The sequence below is a fragment of the Nannospalax galili genome, unplaced genomic scaffold (genome assembly GCF_000622305.1).
Source record: "Nannospalax galili isolate Female #2095 unplaced genomic scaffold, S.galili_v1.0 scaffold218, whole genome shotgun sequence".
NCBI classification, from domain to species: domain Eukaryota; kingdom Metazoa; phylum Chordata; class Mammalia; order Rodentia; family Spalacidae; genus Nannospalax; species Nannospalax galili.
Window position 1 is genome coordinate 3,520,810 of NW_008343207.1, and position 26,530 is coordinate 3,547,339.

General features: G+C 46.1%; 1 protein-coding gene and 1 pseudogene across 14 annotated transcripts in view; one reads left to right on the plus strand and one right to left on the minus strand.

Moving 5' to 3' along the window:
- The first annotated feature begins 227 nt into the window (after positions 1–227).
- Kdm2b (lysine demethylase 2B) overlaps positions 228–26,530 on the plus strand; it is a 146,151-nt gene continuing 119,848 nt past the window's right edge. For 2 of the 14 annotated variants that reach the window (XM_029566586.1, XM_029566593.1), the window contains exons 1-4: positions 1,026–1,052; positions 1,708–1,852; positions 4,728–4,806; positions 6,494–6,540. In XM_029566586.1, coding sequence (XP_029422446.1) covers positions 1,038–1,052; positions 1,708–1,852; positions 4,728–4,806; positions 6,494–6,540 — 286 coding nt within the window. In that variant the 5' untranslated portion in view covers positions 1,026–1,037. Of the gene's footprint in view, positions 664–1,025; positions 1,053–1,131; positions 1,853–2,157; positions 2,261–4,727; positions 4,807–6,493; positions 6,541–26,530 lie in introns of those variants that run through there. The other 12 variants (XM_029566589.1, XM_029566584.1, XM_029566594.1 and 9 more) reach the window with 11 other exon arrangements.
- LOC103739069 lies at positions 10,053–10,461 on the minus strand (annotated as a pseudogene).

The following is a 26,530-nucleotide window of genomic DNA, read 5'->3' on the forward strand; positions in this document are numbered from 1 at the left end:
CCGGGGGCTTTCACGCCAGCAGGCTCGCTTGCATTTCCGCGCCTCCCGCTGAGGCCATCCGTGCAAATCTGCACCTCTCTCCCCACCCCCTCTTCTCGCCTTCCCTCCCGCCCTGCCCCGCCATCTCCGGGATGCGCCCGCCGCCAGCAACTCAGCCCTCCAAAAGTCAGCTCTGCACACAACTCCCGGGCGGCAGCGGCGCCTGCGTGCAGAGGCGCACTCGTGACCCAACAACAAAACAGCGATGCCAGGGTGCTAACGGCACCCGGTGCCTCTCGGGCTCCCTCCCCGCCCACACCTCCTCCGGCCGCCGTCCCCGACACCCCCTTCTCGAGCCCCCCCTTCCCAAGTAGCCGGGCCGCGGGCTCGGAGCGCGATCGGCAACAATGTTTACGTTCCGGGGATTATGACGTCGACGCCTCCCCCCCCACAACTGCTGAAAATGGTTTCCTAGGACTTTGCAAACGGATCTGCCTAAGTGTTGGTGCAAAACTTTGTAGATATCGGCTCTGGCTTGCTCTATTTATTTATTTTTTTGGTTTATTTTCTTTGGTCTTCCCTCCTTCCCCCCTCCGCCAAAATGCAGGGGGCAGGAGTGTTGACAATTAATTGGTGAACTCTCCTAAAAAAATGGAGGCAGAGAAAGACTCTGGAAGAAGATTGGTGTGTAGCTTTTTTTTTTCTCCCCCCAAACTGTATCTGGTATATGATCGTTTATTTTTTCGGTTGTTTCTTGCTGCCTTTCTTTTCTTTTCTGTATTTTTCAAGCGGACCGGAAAAAATAATAAATTGCATGCAAAAGGAAGCAAGCAGCTTACTCCTCCAGTCCCTTGTGAGGCTCAGGGTCTCAGACGCCTAAGTGGGGAGGGGATAGCGACGTGCTATCGTGGAGGGTGGCTGAGCTGGCTCGGGGTTCGCCGGGGATCTGGGGGGCTGCGGGGCCCGGCTCTGGGCGGCGGAGGGAGGAGGCAGGGGGATGCGGGGAGTGGTGGGGGAGTCTCCTTAGGAAGTGAGTGTGCGCGCGCGCTTGTGGGGAGATGAGGCAGCTGCTGGTGCGTTTGGGGGGGTCTCCGATGGGAGCTTTGTGGCGGGCCGGCTGCCTCTCACCCCCCAAGCCTTTACCCTCCTCCCCTGCCCCCCTCTTCTTGTCTTAGCGGTGGGGCGGCGGGGGCGGCTAGGGTCTCAGTCCTTCCATTTCGGCTTTCCAGCTTTCCTTATAGCTCGGGAGCGGCTCCAGCCTTAGAAATGCCGCCGGCCGGTTGTTCCGGCGTCCCCGCTTTGCTGCGGTGGCCGCCGGGGCTGCTGTTACTGCTGAGCCCGGCTCTATAGCGGCTTCTCTCGGGGCCTACATCTGCCCTCCAGCTCGTGCCCCGAGCCCCATTCGCGGGTTACATAACCAGGCTCCGGGTCCAGTGGGCAAAGCTCAGCTCATCACTGGGGTGGGGGCGAAGGAAATCCCCCAGATATCACTTCCATGGCTTCCAAAGATTCGGGAGGGGAGTGCTTCGCGTAGGGCGCCTCTGGGCCCTGGAGGTGCTGGCCCCTTTTCTGCTTTTCAGCATCTTTGGCATTTGCGCAAAGTTGCTCTTGCAATGGTGGGGTGCCGTGGACGCGCGGCTCCTGCACCTGTTCATGGTGGGCCCAGGGTGCGAGGAGACCCCAAGTCCTCTCAGTAATGTCCCGGGTTCTCTGGTTGGGTCTCCGCAGCGTCCGATTGACCGCCAGAGATACGACGAGAACGAGGACTTGTCGGACGTGGAGGAGATCGTCAGCGTCCGTGGCTTCAGCCTGGAGGAGAAGCTACGCAGCCAGCTGTACCAGGGGGACTTCGTGCATGCCATGGAGGGCAAAGGTGAGGTGCCCCCTCCCCGAACTGCACTCCGTGCTGCGGGCCACGCGCACGTGGGGAGGGAGCTGCTTGTAGCTGGGTTCGTATTTCGCGCCCGCGTCCCCCATTCCAGGGGATCCGGTGACGAAACGAGACCGTGCACTGGGGGGGTGGGGTGGGGTGGTGAGGGAGGAGGGCAGGCAGGAAGGGGGCCGGGCCTGGCGTGGGCCTAGGCCCTGCCTGTGCCCACCACCAGCACCGGGGTGATCTTTGCCAAAGGGCTAGCCGACCTAGAGGGACCCGGGGACAGTGGGACAGAGGAAGGGTGAGAGCGCAGCATCCTTCTCCTCCCCAGCCAGTCGCGCTGTTTGAGCTGCCAGAGGTGCAGCCGTCTGGCAGGAGCCTGGCTTCGGGCGCCTCTGGGACGTCTGGGTGAGGAGTTCTATGCTTGAAGCCTCCTAAACAAACCCCTGTTATTCTGGACCCAGACAGTTAGGAACTGGTGATGGGAGCGCCTTTGGTTGTTAGGGTTATGCCCCCTAGAACCTTGGGTGTGTGGAGCCACTTTCTTTCTCCCTTAGTGAGCCCTGCTGGATTGGAGCAGGGACCTAAGTGGGCTTTGAGTTGTTGGCACGAACCCCCCCTAAGCCTGACAACCACAACAGTTTGAATCCTGGAGTTTAGGTTATAGGGTGACTCCCGGTTCAGGCCTAAAGGTGAGATCACAGACCATGGCACTTTGAAGGGAAAACTTTGGGGGCTTCTCTTTGGAAACAGGGTCTCTTCCCATGCCTTAGGCTGAGAGCTCTGTCCCTTGTGGGAGACAGTGTAGAGCAGAAGTTGGGCAAGCTGGGGTTTTAGCGGGACCCCTTGGCCTTGGGTTTCTCTCCAGCTGTCCTACTGGGAATATGGCTGGGTGTATTTCCTTGATGTGGGGATGATGCTCTTGTTAGGGGTGAGGCTTTGGGAGCCTGAACCAATCAACAGTCTGGAAGCCCTGTGTGTGGCTTCTGGTCCCAGAACCCTCTTGGCCTGTGAGATTGGGGTTTGGGAGAGGCCTTCACTTACCCAGGCCTTCCCAGGAGTATGGGCTTTCCCCCTCCCACCCCTTAGATATTTGAGTCTTCTTTCAATTCCTCAGTTTCCATTTTGGGTTCCCCCTTCCCCCTTGGAAACCCCTGCCCTCGAAGTAAGCTGACAGCAGAAGTGAGTCCCCCCTCCGAGTTCTGGTTGAGTGGTTAGAGCCTGGAGTTAGCCCTGGAGGAGACTGTCGGGCTTTGCATTTTTGAAGTTTCTCTTTTGTGCTCATGCCTCTTGGGGCTTTGGGCTCTGGGCTCTGGGGGAGGAAAGAATTTCTTCCAAGAAATTTCACCCAAAAGCTGGGTGCCAGCCCCAACTGCATTTACATTTTCTCTGTATAAATGGGATTTTAATTCCTCTCCTTTTCTTCCCCCACTTTACTGAGTTTGGCAGAGGCTATGAGAAAACAATATGCAAACTCTCCTAGTCATTTGTCAGGAATCCTCAGCTCAGGATTTCAGAGCTTTTTCTCAGGCCCAGTTGAGGAAGCTGAAGCTGGGGGAGTGGGTGGTGGGTAACTGGGGGTGTGTGGGCAGGGAAGGTTACCAGCTAGGAATTCTAAAGGGCATCCTTAAAGCCTCTGTCCTGGCTCCTTTCAAAGGTGTTAAGGTTTTGCTCCTTAATGCAGATCTGGCCCCAAAACTGGAGGGAGGAGCTGAAAAACAGAAGAAACCCTTAGCTTCAATTCAAAATAGAAGCTTCTTAAACTTCTCTTCCTTTAAATCCGTAGGAATCCCCTCCCCATTCACTGGGAGCCCCTGGGGATCTGAGCCTCTGAGGTCAGGGCTTTCCCGGCTCTCGGTTTTGTTCTTTCTCTCTTCTGAGCCAGTTTCCTTGGCCTCCTCCCCCAAAGCTGCCCTGGTGAACTGTTTCCCTGAGGCCAAGAGGCTCCAGTGGTTCCAGGACTCCTCTCTTCTTTCTAATCAGCCAGAGAGGACCTGTGCCCTAGTACATTAGGGTTTGTTACCTGAGGATTTGGGAGACAGGAGGATGTATCTTGTTGGGTCAGAGCTACTGGTTTGGGAATTGAGGAAGAAAGAAACTAGTCAAAGGTGGAGGGGCTTTAGATAAGAATATGGGGGCAGTGTGTCTATCATACAAAACCCCAGATAGAAAACTGCTCTGTGAAAAAATTTGGGGTCGGGGGAGCTTTCTGTGCTGTCCTCAGTAGTCCACCCGGAACTCATCCCTTCCTGGTTATCCAACTGAAGCGAGTATTGTGATGGCTCCAGAAGAATTTCACTATAGGAAGACAACAAAGCTGTGCCCAGTTCCCTAGTTATTTTGGCACCAAATACACAGTTTCCAGGGAAACCGACTCCCCCCCCCTTCACCATGCAGGATATTACAATAAGATTTTCACTGATGCTCAGCTACAATGAGAGCCCTCCTCCCTAGCCTCTTCTTTGGGGCTTCAGATCCTCCCAGGTGGCATGCTTCAGTTTGCAGCCCCTTTACTATCTGAACTCAGCCTGGGATGTGCTTGTCTGTCTCTTTCTCAGCAGTAGCTGATGCTCTTTCAGTATAGGGCTCTTTATAAGTCTCCCTAGCTTGCCTTGGGCTGTTCATTGACAAGTTCATACCCGAGGGGCATGCAGAGAATGAGTGAGTAGGCAGAGAAGCCAATGGAGGGCATGGCTGATCTTTGGCTTTGCCTTATTTATCTCCTTGTTATTTTCCAGGGAATTTTTACTATATAGCTGGAGCCTACATTTAGCCTGTATGCCTTTGTCATTTTTATTTCCTTCACCAGTGGGTTGTGGTTCATTTTACTCCTCAATAACTTAACCAACTTGCTTTAATTCAAATATCCAAACAGATTTCAACTATGAGTACGTACAAAGAGAAGCTCTCAGGGTTCCCCTGGTATTTCGAGAAAAGGACGGACTAGGAATTAAGTAAGTCGCTGAAACAAATCTTCCTTTCCCTGGTCTTCCGAACAGTTTATGTGGCTTGGGGTGGGTTTCTTCTGCCCTCTCCGTACCACTCATTACCGTGAGGGAGCATTTCCTATGATCCAAGAACTTTTTCAAGGCCTGACCAAGGAGAAAAACTGTCCCCAAATGGATCTTTTTCAGGAATTTTGGAGAGAAGACAGGATATTTAAGCAGTATCCCCCACCTCCATTTCCATATAGCAACTTTCTACTGAGCGTTGTACCTCTCCTCCTCTCTTAAATCAGAATGTGGGTTGTAGAATGACTGGCCAGCCTGTAGGCCAGACCCAGGGCATTGGGACACGTGTGTTTTCCACATACCCCCACTGTGGGAGTTGGGTCTCTTTCAATAAAGGGCATGTTTCCTACCTTTCTCAGTCTGCCTCTGGCTTGCATTCTGGCTGAGATCTGCCAGCACTCCAGGTGGGGGAGAGATAGAGGCAGGCTGGAAGAACAGGTTCTCACCCCTTGGGCAGGATAGGAAAGGCATTTTAGGCTGCTGCTTGCTTGCTCAATTGACATTTTTAGAAGATGAGTGAAACTTTGAGCATATTTTTGCTTTCATTTATTTATTTTGAAATAGGATCTCACTATGTAGACCAGGCTGGCCTTGAACTCACAGAGATCCACCTGCCTCTGCCTCCCGAGTGCTGGGATTAAAGGCATGAGCCACCACCACCATGCCCAGCTATTTTGTTTTGTTTTATTGAGAGAGGATCTCAAGTAGTCTAGGCTGGCCTTAAACATAGCTATGGGGCTGGAGAGATGGCTCAGCGGTTAAGAACACTGGCTGTTCCTGCAGCAGATCCGGGTTCGAATCTCAGCACCCACATAGCAGCTAACTGTCTGTAACTCCAGTTCCAGGGGATCTGACAGCCTCTTCTGTTCTCGGGCGTTGCACAACACGCGTGCACTTACATACATGCAGGCATAACACTCATACACACAAAATAAAAATAAATGTTTAAAGAAAAAACATAGCTGTATGGAGGAGGATGACTTGAACTCTTGATCCTCTTGCCTCCATTTCCCAAGTACTGGAATATATAGGCATATGCTACCACACCTGGCTAGCATCTGTTAATTAATCACAAGTTTACCCACAGTCAGTGAAGGCATCATGCTGTGCCCTTTTGCCCCCCTTTATTTTTTTGGGGGGGGGAATTTTTGAAACAGGGTATCACTACATGGCCCAGGTGACCTGGAACTGCCAATCTTCCTGTTTCAGTCTCTTAAGTACGTCCCCTATGGTTATAAAGGGGTCCTTTCCACCTTCTATACAACTCTGTATGGAAAGTATTTCCTACAGGAAGAAAGAGCCATAAAGAGAGCTGCCAACCCTACTTAAAGCAGGCATTTTGTTCTTGACACCACACTTTAGTCTTCCTTGCAGGAGTGTGGTGTCACCCTCTCCTGAGGTTCAGCTTTGGTTTGTGTCTTGCAGTAGGGGAAGAGACTCCATGATGCTGGGTGATATCCCTTGAGGTATTACTGGTCTACCACTTTGCCTCTGGTTAGCTAATTTTTTATTCCCAAACTAAGAACAAAAGGACCCTTTTGGAGAAAAGGCTTCCCCTTAGGCTTAGGGTAGAGTCTAGCTCTGTTGTTTCTGTTTTTTTAACCAAATATCTATGCTTCTCTTTCTTCAGGATGCCGGACCCTGATTTTACAGTTCGAGATGTCAAACTCCTAGTGGGTAAGTGCTCTACGGTGGCTCAGAGATCCCAAAGCAGGAAGAAGGGGAGGGGACACCTTCACTACCTGCTCCTTTAGACTTTCAACTGCCTCAGAAAAGAATGTTCTCCCTGGCAGGAGGCTGGAGCAGGTGTGAGTTGCAACTGTCTCATTCTGGAGAACAGGTCAGATGGCAAAGTCCTGAGAAGCTATAACAGAGGGTGTTTGCCAAGACACAGTTTTGTGAGACTGATTTGGACCCAGTTTTCAGCTTGGGTGGCAGCAATGCGATATCAGATCTCTCCTTTGGGTTTGTTTGTGGGTTGCTGGGTAAACACTGGATGCTTCCTGACCTCTAAGACTTTCCTGTAGTCAGGGGAGGGATTATGCCTCCTGTTTCCTCAGGGTTCTAGAAAGGCCTTGGGTGGGGCTTGCCACTGTGCTCAGCAAATGCCTGTTAACTCTCTGAGCACCTGCAGCATGTGACTGGTGACTTGTGACTTAGCACTCACAACTCTCCACCAAGTGGCAAGTGGTATTTCAGCTCAAGTGGGAATTCCTTCAGTAATGCCTTTGACTATATGGTAGGCTGTGGATATGACTGACAAGGCCTCTGCCCTCTTATGTGAAGTAATAAAGAAGATAATAATGTATCTGTCCAATAGTGGAAAGGGCTTTGAAGAAGTAAAGCAGGGTAATGGATGGAGCATGAAAGGGCTGTGTTTTAGTCAGGGTGGTCAGGGAAGTCCTCTAAGAGGCTGAGAAGAAGCATTTGAGCAGAGGCTGGCCTCAAACTCACAGAGATCCCCCTGCCTCTGCCTCACAAGTGCTATGATTAAAGGCGTGTGCCACCACACCTGGCTTAAGTTCTTTTTTTTAAATGTGGTGTGTGTGTGTGCACCTTTGTGTGCAGGTACTTGCATGTAGGCCTCTCTGGAACTAGAGTTATAGGCAGTTGTGAGTCACATGATGTGGGTGCTGAGAACAAAATTTGGGTCCTATCCATAAGAGCAGCAAGTTCTCTTAATCACTGAGCCATCTCTCCAATTTCTACTTAGTGAGTTCCAGGCCAGCTGGGCTACAGGGAGACCCTGTCTCAAAAAGACCAAAAAAAAAAAAAAAAAAAACCTTAAAAAAAATTAGCCATAGGAAAGAACATTTTGAAATATTCTAGGCTGTGAGCTAAGCAAAGGAAAAGGCCAGCATATGAGGATAAATTTAATATTTGGAGAACCTGAGTGACTAAGAGGGAAAGGGGTAGAAGGGGCCACAGAGCCAGGTCATTGAGCCCAGAGGAAATTTGGATTTGACTCTTTCTTTTTCTTTTTTTTTTTTTTTTTTTTTTTTTGTCTTTTTTTAGACAGGGTCTCCCTGTAGTCCCAGCTGACCTGAACACACTATGTAGACCAGGCTGGCCTTGAACTCAGATCCGCCTGCCTCTGCCTTCTGAGTGCTGGGACTAAACGTGTGCACCACCACACCTGGTTGGGTTTGACTCTTTCATGTGATGAGACACCTTGGGCAGCTTAAAACTAAGGTGAGGGGTGGTAGCTATGTGATTTGAGTATTTTCTTAGGGGCTGACACTTTTTTTGTGGTACTGGAGTTTGAACCCAAGGCCTCACACATGCTAGGCAAGTGTTCTACCAACTGAGTTATATCCCCTGTTCAACATATTTTTTTTTTTTTAGTTGAAATAAAATTAACACTCTTCCCCCCTCATTTAATTAAAAAAAATATTTGTATTTGGTTTTTGGTTTTTTGGAGACAGGGTCTCCTAATTATAGCCCAGCTGGCCTGGAACTCACTATGTAGCCCAGACTGGCCTTGGACTCATAGACATATGCCTGCCTCTGCCTCCCAAGTGCTGGGGTTAAAGGTATTCACCATCACACCCAGCTTTTAAAAAAATTATTTTTAATTGTGTATATGCATGTGTCTGTGTGTGGGTATGTACATGTGCATGTGGATGCTTTACAGAGGTCCCCTGAAAGAGCAGTATGCTCATTAACTGCTGAGACATCTCTCCCGCCCCATCACTCCTTTTTAGTTTTTTTAAAAAAAATTTATTGTTTTTATTTTATGTGTATGAGTGTATTGCCTACATGTATGTGAGTGCACCCGTGTTGTGCATTGCTGAGGAGGTCAGAAGAGGGCTTCGTATTCCCCTGGAACTGGAGTTAAGGATGGTTCATAGCTGCCATGTGGGTGCTGGGAATCAAACCTGGGTCCTCTGCAAGAGCAGTCAGTGCTCTTAACCGCTGAGCCATCTCTCCAGCCCTAGATTTTTTTTTTTTAATTTTCAAAAATTGACTTTTTTCAAATTTCATTTAATAGAATACATTTTAATCATATTTTAATTCCCTCATCTATCTGACCCCCACCCAATTTCATGTACTCTAATATGTGTATAACTGTGCGTGCGAGCGTGCGTGCGTGCGTGCGTGTGTGTGTGTGTGTGTGTGTGTGTGTGTGTGTTGTATTAAGGCCTGTGGAGTCAAATTTGTGTCCCCAAATGCCCTTCAATGTGCATTCATCCTCTGGAGCCTGGTCAACCTTCCAAGAGTCTTAAGCCTTAAATGAGGCTGACTTTCCCCGTCCAGCAGCCAGTGCTTTCTTCAGGTAGTGTTGGGGTTTCTTTCTTTTTAGGTTTTTGAGACAAGGATTCATTATGTAGCCAAAACTGGCCTTGAATTTACAGTGATCTTCCTGCCTCAGTCTCCTAAATGTTTGGGATTATAGGTATGTACTACCATGTCTGGTTTCAGCTTTCTTAACTAATATTGCCTGCCTGGCCTTTCTGAGAACCTTTCCAGGCCCTGACTACATCTAGGCTGCTGCCGCTTCTCCTTGAACCTCATGGGTCTCATGGTGAAAGCAAGAGCATCCAGTTAGGTGGTTCCAACGTCTTTGCCAGACTAGTTCAGTAGAATGATCAAGAAAGCAGGAATAGCTAATCCCTCATCTCTGTCAGCATTTCTTTCTTTGTTTATAGTTGAGATAGGTTCTTACTGTGTAGCCCAGGCTGGCCTTAAACTTAAGGTGATCCTTCTGGCTCATCTTCCTGAATGCTGGGATTACAGATGTGAGCTACCATGTGTGGCACTGTTAGCATCTCTGTGGCTGTCAGATATTTGCAAATGCTTTGGGAAAGTACTGGGAGCTTACACTGTGTGAGTGATGTTGGTGGCTACAGCCCGCTTGGGGTATTACAATGCCATTGTGGTCTTAGTCTGTACAGGCCTCTGGAGGTTGATGGGTACATTTATCAGAAATGACAGAAATGATAAATGTAAGCTTGGCTGGGCTAAGCAGGATGGAACTCTGGCTTATGTATGTATCCAAGTTGTAACCTGCAGGCACTATAGACCTAGGTGCTCCAAAATTTTCCCTAAAGGATATTATCCTAAGAGGCTGCCTCTCTTTTTAAGGTTTTTTTTTTTTTTTTTTAATTTATTTTAATTTATTTTTATCTTTTTTTTTTTATTTCTTTGAGAAAGTCAGTGGGCTCATTATTACTTCTGGGGCATGGGGCTCAGGAGCTTTTAGTGGGTCAGGTCAAGCTTCCTCTTGATGGCCACAGGCTCCTGGTTGCACGTGATGGTGCTGGCTCTGCGGATGACTGCCATGCACAGGTCAGGACAGTACTTGTTCTTGTAGGTCATATGCATGATGCTGCTGAAGGTGGCCCGTGTGTTCTTGTTGATGGTGGGCCTCACATAGGTGGCTGGCTTTCACTGGCCTGATGACTTCATGACCACCACGACCCCTTTGCCATCAACTGTGGGCTCCACTCCTACCATCTTATGATGAATCAGCCAGTTATAGCGGAAGGAGTTTCAGGCCTTCAGATTATTAGGCTTGGTACTGTACATCTGTTTATTCCTCTTGGTCAGGAAACTGGAACAGTTATTCTTGACCATCCATTGCAGATGTGAAGACATAGTGGCTCCTCTCACTATAGCGGCTGGAGAAGGAAAGCTTGTTTGTTTATTGTGTGTGTGTATGTGTGTGTGCATGCCATGGTTTGCATGTGGTGGTCAGAGGACAACTTTTGGGAGTTGTCTTTCACCATGTGGGTCCTGGTGGTTAAACTCAGGTTCTCAGACTTGGTGGCAAGTGCCCTTACCCACTAACCCATCTCTCTGCCCTTGCCTCTCTTTCTCCTTTCTATTTCTCTGTTTGTTTCCTCTTCCTGCCTTGTTTTTTGGGCAGGATCTTTTCTTGTGTAGGTAAACAACAGTACCAGCAGCCTCAGGCTGACACCTTGGCACTGCTGGGTCCTCCTTCTTGACCAATTCTCAGCCCTGTCCATACCATGTCTCTGGGTTGGCTGATAGCTTAGCACCATGCTAGTCCTAGAGCTGGTAGCTAGGGACAATCCAAGTAGACAGAGTGAGGAAACTGTAATCATCCAGGGTTGCTGGGTGACAGAGACATGTGGCTAACATTAACTGGAGTTCTGATAGGAGGGCAGTGCCAGGAAGGCTGCCAACCAAGTTCAAGGAGGAGGGCTCAGAAGATGGCTCAGTGGGTAAAAGGTACTTGCCATGAAAACATGAGGACCTGAGTTTGGATCCCAGCACCCATATAAATGCTGGGTAGGTGTGATAACCCACTTGTAATCCCAGTGTTTGGGAGGTGGCGAGGATCCCCAGGACAAGCTGGCTAGCTAAGCTAGCCAAATTGATGAGCTCTGGGTCTAAGTGAGAGACCCTGCCTCAGCATATAAGGTGGAAATTGATTAAGGAAGACACTCAGTGCCAATCTATAGCTTCCTCATGCATGTGCACACATGTGTGCCCAGATGTATGCGTATACCACATACATATGCCAAAAGAAAGAAAGGGAAGAAAGAGAAGAAAGAAAAAGTAAAAAAAGGGAAGGGAGGCAGGACCAGCTGTTCAGGCCACAACACTGGCTGTAGACTCCTCTAGTGTTCTAAAATCAAGCTTTTGTCAGCTAGCCATCTGCTCCTAGCTACCTTTTATTTATATGAACAGTGACTCAATATGTTACCCAGGCTGGGCTTGAACTCTTGGGCTCTAGTGTTTCTCCTACCTCAGCTTCCTATACTTTTTAAAAATCTTTTTTCTTGAAGTATACATATAGGTAAACCCACATATGCTAATTGTATTGACTGGTTTTAAAAATCTGAACACATCATGATGACCCTAAACTCTCTTATGTTCCCATCTAGCCTCTACTTGCCACTGTTCCTTGACTGCACAGATGAGTTTTGACCATTTTCCTACTTTATGTCCTTAGAATCATGTTGGATAGCCTCCATTGGTTTTCTCTTCTTTTGTTCAACTTTGTGTTTGTGAAGCTTGTTTTTTTTTTATTGTGTGAAATCAGATTTATTACATTGCTTTATACTTCTTTGTTCAGTGAATATGTTACAGTTGTTTTATTCTGCTATTGATGGGCAATTGGGTAACTGCTAGGTTAATGGATATATGTGAGCCAGGTTCAGTGACAGTGCTTATAATTCTAGCATTTGGAGACTGGCATTCTTGAATTTGAGGCCAGTTTAGGTTTATGCACAGTAGGGAAAAAAAGAAAACAATGTAGACCAGGCTGGCTGAGATCCACCTGCCTCTGCCTCCCAAGTGCTGGGACTACAGGCGTGCGCCACCACACCCGGCGGGTGAGCTTTTTTCGGTCATACAGTGCATGTGTGTAGGTTTGGTTTGGGTCAGTGCTGTTTTAGTTGTTGCCTGTCATTTCCTATAGCTAGTGTTTTTATTCTTTTTCAGACAAGCTGCCATAGTTGCACAGACTTTGAACCTGGAATCCTGCTGCCTTAATCTCCCAAGTACCTCGAATTATAGATATGTGCCACCATGCCCTGCTAACTTTTTATTATTTCTTTTGCTGTTGTTGTTGTTGATTTATTTGCTTTATTTTGTTTTGCTGAGACAGGGTCTCATGGAGCCCAGGCTGGCTTCAAATTCCTGGTCCTCATGCTTCAGCCTCTGAAATGCTGAGGTTATCGGCAGGTACCATGGAGCCCAGCGTATGTTGTTTACTTACCTAGTTAAGATGGTGTCTTTGAATGAAGGACAGTTATTTTTGTTTTGTCTGAGATGGAGTCTTGGGGTCTTGCTGTACTGCCTAAGCTGCTTCAAATTTCTAGGCCCAAGTGATTCTCTGCCATCTCCCAAGTAGTGGGACTAAGGGCACTACCACTGAGCTCAGCAGACAGTCTTAGTTTTAACAGAAACTATTTAGCTTAGCATTATTTGAGAAATTTTTACCTACTCTAAGGTCATAAAGATGTTCATATATTTCTCTCAAAAGCTTTACTGTTCAAACCCTCACATTGAAATCTGTACTTCATCTGGAATTGATTTTTGTGTTTGGTAGGAGATAAGGGTCAAGATCCTTTTTAAAAAAATCCATATGGATTGGGGTGGGCGAGGTGGCTCAGTAGTTAGGAGCACTGACTGCTCCTGCAGAGGATCTGGGTTTAGTTCCCAGCACCTACACAGCAGCTAACATAACTCCAGTTCCAGGGATCTGACACTCTCTTCTTGCCTCTGCAGGCACTGAATGCACATGGTACACTTATATACGTGCAGACAATACACTCATACACATAAAATTAAAAAAAAAAAAAAATCAGGTCAGGCATGGTAGTGCACGGAGGCCTTAATCCCAGTACTCAGGAGGCAGAGGTAGGCGAATCTTTACGAGTTCAAGGCCAGCCTGGATGACATAGTGAGTTCTAAGCCAGCCAGGGTTATCTAGTTAAGAACATTTCTCAAGAAACAAACCAACAATCCACATGGAAATTCAATTGACTAGCATCATGATTGAGAGAGATAGCCTCTCTCTCAGTCACGAACTGAGAAGTCTGTGTCTAGGTGCACTAATCTGTTCCACTGACTAAACTCCCATACTGTCTTAATTTTATAATAGAACTTGTTACATAGGAAAGTCTTTCTACCTTTTTATTTATTTTTATTTATTTATTTTATTTTTTATTTTTTTGGTCTTTTTGAGACAGGGTCTCCCTGTAGCCCCAGCTGGAACTCACTATGTAGACCAGGCTGGCCTTGAACTCACAGAGATCTGCCTGCCTCTGCCTCCCAAGTGGTGGGATTAAAGGTGTGCATCATCACACCCAGCACCCTTTTTATTTTTTTTAAAAAAAACATTATTTATTTTTGTGTATGTCCCTAGGTCCATGTGTGGAGATCAGAGAACAACTTGGGAAAGTCAGTTCTCTCCTTACACCTTTACATGGTTCTGGAGATCAAACTCAGGTTTATTTTGTAACCCAGGCTGGCCTTAAATTTGCTAAGTAATCCAAGCTGGCTTTGAACTCTTGTTGATCCTCCTGTCTCAGCCTCAGTGCTATAGGCAGCTTTTTTTTTTTTTTCCAAAAGATTGCTTTGGTTTATCGTCCTTTGCATTTCCATAGGAATTTTATTTTGCAGTGCTGGAGATCAAACCCCAGGGCCTCTTTTGCAGGCTAGGCAAACCTTTATCACTGAGCTGTACATATCCTGACCTTCTATATGACTTTTAGAAAATCAGCTTGTTAATATTTTTGCAAAAACTGGGATTGGGTGCAGTGGTATAATCTGAGTACTGGAGGAGGCTGAAGTAGGAGGATTGCAAGTTCCAGAGCAGGCTACCTAAGAAAACAGTCTTTAAAAACAACGAAAAGGAAAATAACCGTTTTTTTAACATATTGAGCTTTCTAATCAGTGAGCATAGCCCTGTTTACTGTACAATTTTTGTGTTGGTTTCTTTTCTGTAGGTGTGGCTAAAATACTCGGGAGAATGACTTCAGGGGAAAAGATTAAGTTTGGTTCTTAGTTTCAGAGGATTCAGTGGACTGGGGGCAGAGCTGGACAGGAAGCAGAGTGGTTCAGAAACAGAGGAAGGGCCAGGGCAGCCCCCACAGGCATACCATAGTTACCTTCTTCTGGCCCAGCCAGGCTCTGCCTCCCACATTCTACCACCTACCAATAGTCTATTCAGATTTTCAATGGCTAGAATCATTCATTAGGTCAGAGCCCTTAGGGTCTAGCGGAGTCTGGAAATCCCTTACCGTGTCACCCTGAGGAGTGCTTTGCTCATCTCTGAAGTGTTTCTCAATCCAATCAGGTTGACAGTGAGATTAATCATCACAACAAAAAGAGAACAGAAAAGATTAATCATCACAACTTGCATATCTTATTAGAGTTATTCCTAGGTACTTCAAATTTTTTGGGGGGTGGGGTGGCAGTCTTAATGAGACAGGGTCTCCCTGTAACCCCAGCTGGCCTGGAACTCACTATGCAGTGTAGGCTGGCCTAGAACTCACAGAGATCCGCCTGCCTCTGCCTCCTGAGTGCTGGGATTAAAGGTGTGCGCCACCACGTCCGGCCCTAAGTACTTGATTTTTTAAAAAAAAAATTCTGTGTGTGTGTGTGTGTGTGTGTGTGTGTGTGTGTGTGTGTATGTATGTATGTGGTGTATACTTATGTGTGGGTGTGCATACCCATGTGTGTGCATATGGAGGCCAGAGCAGGATGTCAAGTGTCTGATTTGGTTGCTTCTTACCCTGATTACCTAACTGAGACAGGGTCTCTCTTGTTGAACTGGAAGCTCACTGTTTGTCTAGGCTGACTGGGTAGCTTGCCCTTGGGATCTGCCTGTCTCTGCTCCCAAATAGTTACATGTGTGCTGAAACCATACCCAGCTTTTTACATGTATACTGGAGTTTCAAACTCATGTCCTTGTACTTGCAAGTGTACTGAGCCATCTCCTCGGTCCTCACTTGATTTTTTTTTTTTCCCTCTTTTTTTGGAGTACAATTATTTTAAACTAACTAATCATGTTATTTGTTAACCATATTAATTTTGTTATTGTCACTGTTTGTTTCTGTGATAGGGTCTTACTCTGTAGCCCAGGCTGGCCTCGAGTTTATGACAGTCCTTCTGTTCCAGCCTCCCCAGTGTTAGAATTATAGGTATGAGTGACCATTATCATTTCACAATACCTAGTTAATTTCTTCGAGTCTTTATGCCTTTCAATTTATTTTCTTTGCCTTATTGAATTGGCTGGAACTGGTATTAGTCAGCTTTTCGTTGCTGTAATGACATACTTGAAGAAGATTCTATTTGAGGAAAAATGCTTAATACTGTCTCTGGCATTTGGCTCTACTCCAGTGAGGCCCATCATCTGTGTTACTTCTTGGCATATGGCAATGGCTGGAGTACATATATGCAAATAATTACATTTCCATATAGTGAGGCAGCGAGCTGCGTAGAGCCAGGCTAAGTCTTTTATCTTTTTGAGACAGGTTCTTACTTTGTAGTTCTGGCTGGTCTGGAACTCCTTTTGTAGGTGAGGCTAGCCTGAAACTCACAGAGATTCATCTTCCTCTACCTTTGAGTATTGGTATTAAAGGCACACACCACCATGGCCCCAAAACATGCTTTTAGAAATTTCCTCTCCAAGGTCTCAGGACAAATACCTGACCCTCCCATGAGATCTCACATAATTCAAGCTGACCTGAACCATTTTTGATGACATTTGCTTTTTGGGTTTTTTTGAAAATATATTTTTATTTATTATTTTTATTTTATGTATATGAGTGTATTGCCTGCATATATGTGAGTGTACCCGTGTTGTGCAATGCTGCAGAGGTCAGAAGAAGGTGTCGGATTCCCATGGAACTGGCATTAAGGACTGTTCATAGCTGCCATGTGGGTGCTGCTAATCAAACCCCGGTCCTCTGCAAGAGTAGTCAGTGCTCTTAACCGCTGAGCCATCTCTCCAGCTCACCATGTAGCCCTGGAACTCAAAGTGATCTAACTACCTCTGCTTCCCAAGTGCTAGAATTAAAAGTGTGCACTACCACTCTCAGCATGCTTTGAACTCTTGATGCTTCAACCTCTACTTCCCGAGTGCTTGGATTACAGATGTGCTTGTTGGGACTGGAGAGATGACTTAGTGTTTAGGAGTACTGGCTGCTCTTGCAGAGGACCTGGTTTGGTTCCTAGCACATACATGGAGGCTAATGACCATCCTTAACTCCAGTCCTGGGGATTTGAAGCCTTCTGGCCTCTGTGGGCACTGCACATACCTGGTACACTTCCATACATGAAGACAAAGCACTCAATACATATAAAATGGGAAAAAATGAACCCATAAAATTGAAAACAAATGTCCATTGTTATACCTCGCTTTAGGCCTTACCTCTTATCTTCCTGGTTGCGAGCCTGAGCCTTTAATGGCTGTACCAGCTCTCCAGTCTCCTTATCTCTTAAAGTTTTCATAATCTGTCTCCATTGCTATAGTAAGGACCAAGCCTATGACATGTAGATGCTTGGGGGACAAACCACCTTCACATCGTAGCAGGTCTGTGCCCACAATTTATTTTTATCATTTATCTATTTATTCATTTATTATTTAGTAATCGGTGTGCACATATGTCCATATGCGTGTATGGGTGTGGGTGCTTGATTGCCATGGCACACATATGGAACAAGAGGACAACTTTTGGGAGTTGGTTTTCCTCTACCATGTGGGCCCTAGGGATTGAACCCAGGTTGTCAGGCTTGGAAGCAAGCACTTCTACCCATTGAACCATTCTGCTGGCCTGCAGTTTATTTTAGAAAGCTCATTCAATTCCTTAATTCTTTTCTTCCTCCTTTTGTGGTACTAGGGATTGGACCCAGGATATCAGGCACGCTAGTCAAGTGCTCTACTCACTGAATGGCCTCCCAAACAATCTATATTCTTTTTGATGTTTACAAAGGGAGGAAAACATTTTTATTTAGAAAAATTATTCTTCTGCATGCACATAGGCACACACATTTTACTGAGCAATTTGAAAATTAGTTGCAGACAGGCTGGAGAGATGGTTCAGCAGTTAAGATCACTGACTGCTCTTGCAGAACACCTGGTTTTGAGTCCCAGCACCCACATGGCAGCTAACAACTGTCTGTAACTCCAATTCCAGAGGATCTGACACCCTCCTCTGTCCTCTGAGGGCATTGCACAACATGGGTGCACTATACAGGCAGGCAAACACTCATACATATAAAATAAAAATAAATTAAAAAAATAAAATAAAAAGAAAATTAGTTGCAGAAATCATGACCTGTTACTCCTAAATACTCCCTTGGGATCGCCTGAGAACCAGGGCCTCCCATGACTTCTGCAGAGTGCCAGTCAAACTCAGGAAACTTAACATTGACACAATATCAATATGTGGGGGTGGAGAGATAGCTCAGCTGTTAAGAATACTGGTTGTTCTTGCAGAAGACCCAGGTTTGAATCACAGCACCCACATGGCAGCTAACAACTGCCCATATCTCCAGTCCCAGAGGATCTGACAGCCTCTTCTGACCTCCTCAGGCATTGTACAACATGGGTGCACTTACCTATATGCAGGCAATACATGCATACACATTAAAAAAAAAAGACAATACCAATATCTAACAAACAGTTCCCATTTGTCCCCAGAATGTCCTTTAGAGCTGTTTTCCTTTTTTCCCTTCCAATCTAGCATGCAACTGAGGCTCACACATTGCATTACAATCCTCTCTTAGTATCAATGGGGGAATTTGTTCCAGACCTCCTCAAGGATGCCAAAACCCACAGATGTTCAAATTTGCACGCCTTATATAAAATGGCATGGTACTTGCATATAATCTGTATACATCTCCCCATAGAGTTTAAATAATCCCTAGAGTCCCTTAGTTACGGAATGCAGTGTCAATGCCCTGTATGTAGTTGTTATACTATGTTGTTTAGGAAATACTGACAGAAGAAATCTGTGCATGTTCAGTATAGACACATTTTATCTTTTTTTTTTTTTTTTTTTTTTGGTGCTGTGGGAGGAGGGGCTTCTAACTCAGGGCCCTGTGCAGACTCAATCTTGCTAAATCCTTAGCCCTTTGTTTTTGTTTGAGATAGATCTCCCTAAGTAATTCAAGCTGGCCTTTCTTTTTTTTAAAATTTTTCTTTTTTTTGGTCTTTTCGAGACAGGGTCTCCCTGTAGCCCCAGCTGTCCTGGAACTCACTATGTAGACCAGGCTGGCCTTGTACTCACAGAGATCTGCCTGCCTCTGCCTCCCAAGTGCTGGGACTACAGGTGTACGCCAGCATGCCCGGCTTGGCCCCTTTTCTTAAAAAAACACTTCATGCCGGGCTTGGTGGCGTACGCCTTTAATCCTAGCACTTGGGAGGCAGAGGCATGTGGATCTCTGTGAGTTCAAGGCCAGCCTGGTCTACATAGTGAGTTCCAGGACAGCTGGGGCTACAGGGAGACCCTGTCTCAAAAAGACCAAAAAAAAAAAAAAAAAAAAACTTCATGAGAAATTATTTCATTCAGTATTCATTTACCTTATTGTAGTGGTAGCCACCTGTCTCATTGAATATTTACAATATGAATATTTACAATATGAGTTCCCTTTATCCCCATCAGTAATCCTGGAACTTAACTGTCATCATTCACTTGTTTGGGTGGGGAAGCTTGAAGCTCAGAGGGAAAAAGCTGCATAGCTAGTGGATAGTAGAACCAAGCTTACACCTAACTTTGGGTGTTTCCTGAGCTCTTACTTTGGCTTTATGGCTTCCCACTTCTCCACTCAGTTTTGCATGTCTATTGTGTGTCTGTGTTGTGCCTGGCCCTGTGCTGGGTAGTTTAGGGAGACTCAGGGTGTGCTCTGTATGTAGGGGAAAGACTATAAATTCTCACACCTTGGAAATCTGAGATAGCTGACTTGTCCCCAGACCTCTGTGTATTTTTGTGTGTTGTATGCATATATGTGCATGTATATATATGTGTGTGTGTGTATGGGTACGGGGCTTCTCTTGCCCTCTTTATTTTTCTTTCTCTCTCTCTGTGTGTGTGTGTGTGTGTGTGTGTGTGTATGTATGTATAGGTCAGAGGTTGACATTGGATGTCTTCTATAGCTCTCTACTTTATTTTTAAAATTTTAAGTTATGCCAGGTGTGGTGGCACATGCCTTTAATCCCAGCACTGGGGAGGCAGAGTCATGCAGATCTCTGTGATATTGAGGCCAGCCTTAGTCTACATAGTGAGTTCCAGGCTAGCTGGGGCTACAGGGAGACCCTGTCTCAAAAACAAACTTGTATACTTGTCTTATTTCTTATTTGTTAGTTTATTTATCATCTGTGATGCTGGGGGTAGAATCAAGGGCCTTTTGAGTGCTAGGCCAATATTTTACTACTGAGCTTCATCCTAGCACCATCTTTTTCCATTATTTTTTTCTTTTTCTTTTTTTGGTCTTTTTGAGACAGGGTCTCCCTGTAGCCCCAGCTGTCCTGGAACTTACTATGTAGACCAGGCTGGCCTTGAACTCACAGAGATCCGCCTGCCTCTGCCTCCCAAGTGCTGGGATTAAAGGCGTGTACCACCACGCCTGGCTATTTTTTTCTTAATGTAGTCTTTTATTGTCTTCTCTCTGTCAAACCCTGAGCCAAACACTTTCCCTGGACATCCTGGGGACATTTAGGAAAACAAACAGAGAAGATGAGACACCTGAGAAAGAACTATGGGAGGTCATGGTAGAGACAGATGCTTCTCATGGTGAAGAGAATGAGAAAGGCCACGGTTAGGCAAAGCCCCCATGTCCTCTGAGAGGTAAAAGCTCAGTATTGCATAGGAGCAGGGCTGTTGCTTCAGAGAGGGGATCCTGGTATAACCACTGATGAAGCTCTGCCAAACAGTCCCAATTCCAGCCCTAGAACCAACCACCCCAACTGTGGCAGCCTCAGCCCCAATGATCTTGGCTGCTATTTTGATGTCCCTTGAAATAACTTGGAGCTGCAGCTAGGGTCCAGTGAAGCCAGGGGACATGGAACTGCCAAGCTGCTGAGGCTCTGTTAGTGTCTTTGGTCCATTCAGTGCCACTGCAGATAGTGGTAGACTCAGTAACTGAGAGGTGCTCCTGAGAGGTGCTCCTGACTACAGAGTGGGTAGAGATGAACTTGGAGTAGGCATACATTTTCAGGGATGAAGGGCCAAGGTAGAAGAGCTGTTTCCAGTGCAGAGAAGACCTTTTTCCAATTTCAAGCTGGGGAAAGGTTCCTTGAGGCCTGGCTTATGACTTTTGAGTTGCTCAGGTGATCTATGGCCCATCTGGTTCAAAATGGGCTTGAATTTCAGCACTTAAGGAGATGAAGCTTCTGTACAGAGGTAAAGTGACTTGGGGGTGGATGTAGATGTTGTTGGTTCTAGCTGTGCTGAATTTGAGCTCAGAAGACAAAGTAGGACAAACAGTTGTAGAGATACTCGGCTCTCCAGAAGGACAAGGGTATGATGGCAAGTGCACTCAGGATTATGAGCCCAAGAAGTTGGGTCCCAGTCACCTTTTTGGTATGTCTTCTCACCCACCTCACAGATTTTCTCTGAAGTCAGATTCTTGTTTTTTTGGTTTTTTTTTCCTCGGTCTTTTGAGACAGGGTCTCCCTGTAGCCCCAGCTGTCCTGGACCTCTCACTGTGTAGACCAGGCTGGCCTTGAACTCACAGAACTGCCAGCCTCTGCCTTCCGAGTGCTGGGATTAAAGGCGTGCACCACCACGCCTGGCTTGAAGTCAGATTCTTAATCATGCTCAGATCCCAGGGAAACCATACGTATTCCTTCCCACTGTTTTTTCCCAGTGTGAATCACTGTCTTGTAGGGGTAGCTTCTTAAAAAAATAAACACAAGGGACTGGAGAGATGACTCAGTGGTTAAAAGCACTGACTGCTCTTTCAGAGGATCTGGGTTCCATTCTCAGAATCCACATGGTAGCTAACAACTGTCCATAACTCCAATTCCAGTGAATTGGACGCCCTCTTTTGATCTCGGAGGGCATTGCATGACACGGGTGCACTTATATACATGCAGGCAATAAGCTCATACACATAAAATAAAATATAAATACAATATTAAAAAAACACAAGTGCTTCTTAATGTATGATGGGGTCATGTCCTGATAAAGACATTGTAAGAGGAAAATACTGAGTCCAAAATGCATTTGCTTTAGCTTCCCTCCTGAACATCACTGGCTAGCAACAGCATGCTGTAGGGTTTAGCATCACAATCACAGGCCTGAGTGGGAGCCACAGTTTGCTCTTGTTGCTTGACAAAAATATTGCCTGAACAGATTGAAACTCAAGATTCAAAGTATGGTTTATCCTGAATGACCATTATAAAATAAAATTTAAAAAAAAATTAGGGGCCTGGAGAGATGGCTCAGCAGTTAAGAACACTTACTATTCTTGTAGAAGATCCAGGTTCGAATCCCAGCACCCACATGGTAGCTAACAACTGTCTATAACTCCAGTTCCAGGGGATCCGACAGCCTCTTCTGTCCTCCTTGGGCATTGTACAACATGGGTGCACTTACCTACATGCAGGCATAACACTCATATACACAAAAAAATAAAAAATAAAAAAATTAATAAAGTTTAACCACCATAAGCTGGAGATGGTCTATAATAGTTTTATATACAATTGATACAGAGTTTTCTTTTTCCTTTGAGACGGGGTCTCAATATGCAGCCATGGATGGCCTTGAGCTTGCTTTGTAGACCAGGCTGGCCTTGAACTCACAGAGATCATCTGCCCCTGCCTCCTGAGTTTTGGAACTAAAGGAGTCACCATGACTGGCCTCCTCTGCCCATACGTTTTTTAAAAAATTTTATGTATGTGTTTTGCCTGTATGTGTATAAGTGCAACTGTGTTGTGCAATGCCTGTAGAGGTCAGAAGAAGGCATCGGATCTCTTGGAACTGGAGTTACGGACAATTGTTAACTGCCATGGGGTACTGGGAATTGAACCCGGGTTCTCTGCAAGAGCAGCCAGTACATTTAAGTGCAGAGCTAGGGCTCCAGCCCTTCCTCTGCCCATTTTATAGAAGTCACAACTGAGGCTCAGGGCTGACTTGTAGCTCAGTGGTAAGAGCACTTGCCTAGTATGTGCAAGGTCCTGTCCTGAGTTCTATCCCCAGCATTCTAAAACTAAAAACAGTCCCAAGGGTTCAGCGTTATTTGACCATTGTCAAATACCAAGTTTCTGGAAGAACTAAGATCATGTTCATATCTGTGAACATAGAAGTTGGGTATTTTTTGTTTTTTCTTTTTGAGATGATCTCATGGAGCCCAGACTGACCTTGAACTCAAGGCTGATCTCCTGCCTCAGGCTCTTAAATGCTGAGATCTCTGGCTAGGGTGAGATCTGGTTTCATAACATCAGCACTGTGCTGTGACTGGCTCCCATCAGCCAGAAGGCCTCCTTGTGGCTGCTTTGGGTAACTTCTCTGATTTTCTTGGCTTTGTTGAGTTTAGATCAGGTTTGTTAGTCTGTCTCAGTTTATATCTTAAAGGAAAAAGGCATTTTGCTTATTTGTGTGTGTGTGTGTTTGTGTGTGTGTGTGTGTGAGAGAGAGAGAGAGAGAGAGAGAGAGAGAGAGGACAGCTTTGCAGAGTCTGTGGGTTTGGGGGACTGAATTCAGTTTATCAGGCTTGGTAACAAGTGCTCTTACCTGCTGAGCCATCTAGCCAGTTCTTGATTTGTGTCTTATGCCAGCTGTCCATGAGGGTCAGGATCCTGAGGCACAGGGGAACAGACCTGGAGACTGTATCTGAAGTTACAGTCAAGGTGAGTAGTTAGAAGATATTTGGGCCTAGATCTGGCGAATCTTGTTCCCAACCACACAGTGACCCTGGTGTTGGTCTTTCTCCTTTCCTGTACCCTTCAGTTTGGGATGAAGTCTTTCAGGGAGCCCCTACTATTGGGCTTATTGAGTGCTTTTGATAATGGTGTCAGGTAAGGGGGGAGGGGCCTAGTTTTTCCCTTTTACAGATAAGGAACTTGAGGCCCAGAAAGGCTCAGGACTATACCTGAAGCCTCACTGTTGGGAATTGTTGATCACTGTAGGATATGAACCTGTGGTTAATGTCCCTGCAACCCATGTGAGCTAGATGAGGAGCTACTCCCAGGAGCAGCATAAAAACCATCCCAGAAGCCTCTCGGTGACAGATAGTGTTTCAGAACTATGATGTAGAACAGTTCTGTGCCCTTTCTGAAGTGTGGGGCTCTCAGGGAGTTTGAGGTCAGTGCCTGTGTGTGCTTCTTGTTAGCCTCAAGGTGACTTTGAGCTTCCTCCTGGCTGTGAGCCCACAGCTCTGGGAATTGACTGATGGAGCCTTCAAAGCAGGGGCCATAGGGCCATGGATTAATTCTGCAGCTGGAATCTGTTGGATGTGTGTGTGTAGCCTGTGAGCCCAGAGAGTCAATGAGATCCAGAGGAAGGGGAGGGGGCAGAGGTAGAAGGAGTGAGTGAGGCTGCTTGGTTACTTAGGAACTCTAGTCCTCACTCTCGTGTGGAAAATTTCCCCTGTAATCCATTGAATTGTAGACTGTGATAAGTTCCAGAAGCGTGGATCTATCTTCCATGGGTTCCAAAGGTAGAGCTTGTCCTTGTCACCAGGTCCCAACTCCTGAATGCTCTTTTCTGTTTCTTTTTGTTGTTGTTGTTATTTTTATTTTATGTGTATAAGTGTATTGCCAGCATGTATGTGAGTGCACCGTGTCGTGTAATGCCTCAGAGGTCAGAAGAGGGCTTCGGATTCCCCTGGAACTGGAGTTAAGGACAGTTCGTAGTTGACATGTGGGTGCTGGGAATTGAACCTGAGTCCTCTACAAGAGCAGTCAGTGCTCTTAACTGCTGAGCCATCTCTCCAGCTCCTCTTTTCTGTTTCTTTGGAGGCAATTATCTCTTCCTTGCTCAGAGACCCACCTCTGTACTCTTCTTTTTGCAACTGTGACAAAGCGACAGCAGAGTGTGAACCTAGGAAGACAGAAGGATAATTTATATTTCTCACTATGTAGCACAGGTTGGCCTCAAACTCTCCATCCTCTTATCTCAGCCTCCCAAGTCCTGGGGTTACAGGTGTGCCCTTCTGTGCTCTGCCATTGGACCATTAATTCTTTTTTTTTTTTTTTTTTTTTTTGGTCTTTTTGAGACAGGGTCTCCCTGTAGCCTCAGCTGTCCTGAAACTCACTATGTAGACCAAGCTGGCCTTGAACTCACAGAGATCCACCTGCCTCTGCCTTCCGGGTGCTGGGATTAAAGGCGTGCGCCACCATGCCTGGTGGACCATTAATTCTTAATGTCCTAGTTCAGCTCTGGCTGACAGGCCCTTCTGTCTCTAGTCACCCCTGAAGCAACTCCCCCTGTCACACTGATGGGAAATGACCTTTGTAATTAAAAGAGGACTTTACCCAGTAGTTTTCAAAGGGAAATTCCAGAAATTTGGTCTGAATTTGGGGTCATTCCCTATCCCACTTCAGCCTGAGCTGCTTGTTTTATATGGATCTGACTCACATAAAAGCTTCTTTTTGAAGGAGTTCTTTGGTGATGGAGAAAAGTTAAAGGTCAGTCTCTTACTGTCTTTACCCAGTGGGAACTGGGCCTTGGAATAGGACTGTCAGGGTTGATATGATCAGAACATTCCAAGGTGTCCCGTGAGCCACATGATGGGAAGAGGTCAGGAAAGGGAATTAAAGAACCAGATAGGGCTTGGTGGCTCATGGTTAAAATGTGGGTACTGCCCGAGGTAGTAGTTCAGGGGATAAAGGCACCTGCTGTTAAGCCCAACAATCTGAGTTCAATCCCTGGAACTTCACATGGAGGGAGAGAACCAACTCCTGCACGTTGTCCTCTGACCTTCACACACATGTGTAGTACTCATGAGTGCTCCCTCCCTACTGCCACTAAATAAATAAATGTTTAAAAAAAATACAAAAGCCACCACCACCAGCAGAACATGGGTGCCTATGAAATCCCAGAACTTGTGAAAAAGCATCTTCCTCTTCCTGTCTGACTCAGACCCTCCTTCTGACCTCATAGTTCTTTTTGGAGCCTGTTTGGTGGTTAGTGTATGGCAGACACTACCACGTTGGCAGTAGTATTAGGTTCTTACCATTAGGGCCCTTCTGTTTTACACATACATACTCTGCAAGTCTTGAGGTTAAAGGAGTCCCTTAAATCACAGAGTAAGTACAACTAGGATTTTTTGTTTGTTTACCTTTTTTTTTTTGTCTTTGAGACTGGGTCTGACTCTATAGCCCAGGCTGGCCCTGAACCTTGGCAGTCTGAGTATAGAGCTACCATACTCAGCGTGTAGAATTGTGTTTGTGTATGTGTTTGTATGTGCTCATGTATCATGTGTTCAAGTGTGTATGGAGGCCAGAGGATAACCTTTGGTTTTGTTCCTCAGGTGCCACCTTTTTTTTTTTTTAAAGACAAGGTTTCTCATTTGCCCAGAACTTACTAAGTAGACTAGGCTGGCTGGCTAGTGAGTCCCAGGATGCCTGGCATTTTTATATGGATTCTAGGGATTCAGCTTAGGTTTTCATGCTTGCAAGCACTTTACTGACTAAGCATCTCTCTAGCACAAGGATTTTTTTTTTGTTTGTCTTTTTGAGACAGGGTCTCCCTGTAGCCCCAGCTGGCCTGGAACTCTCAATGTAGACCAGACTGCCTTGAACTCACAGAGATTCGCCTGCCTCTGTTTCCCAAGTGGGACTAAAGGCGTGTGCTACCACACCTGGGTGGATTTTTTTTTTTTAACTTTATTATATTGATTTTATTTTTCAATGCCAAGACTGAACCCAGGGCTTGTATATGAAAGGCAAGTACTACACCATTGAATTGTATTCCCAGCCTGAGAATTTTGTGCTAGACAAGGACTCTACCTTTGGGCTACATCCCAAAGGCTACACTGGTTGTTCTTGCAGAAGACCTGGGTTTGAATCCCAGCACCCACATGGCAGCTAACAACTGTCTGTAACTCCAGTCCCAGGGGATCCAGCAGCCTCTTCTGACCTCCGTGGGCATTGCGCGACACAGGTGCACTTACATACGTGCACGCAATACACACATACACATAAATTTAAAAAATAATAAATAAAATTTAATTAAAAAAAAGATAAGTAGAAAGGATAAATTTCCATGTACCTATCAACTTGGTCCAACCTCATCCA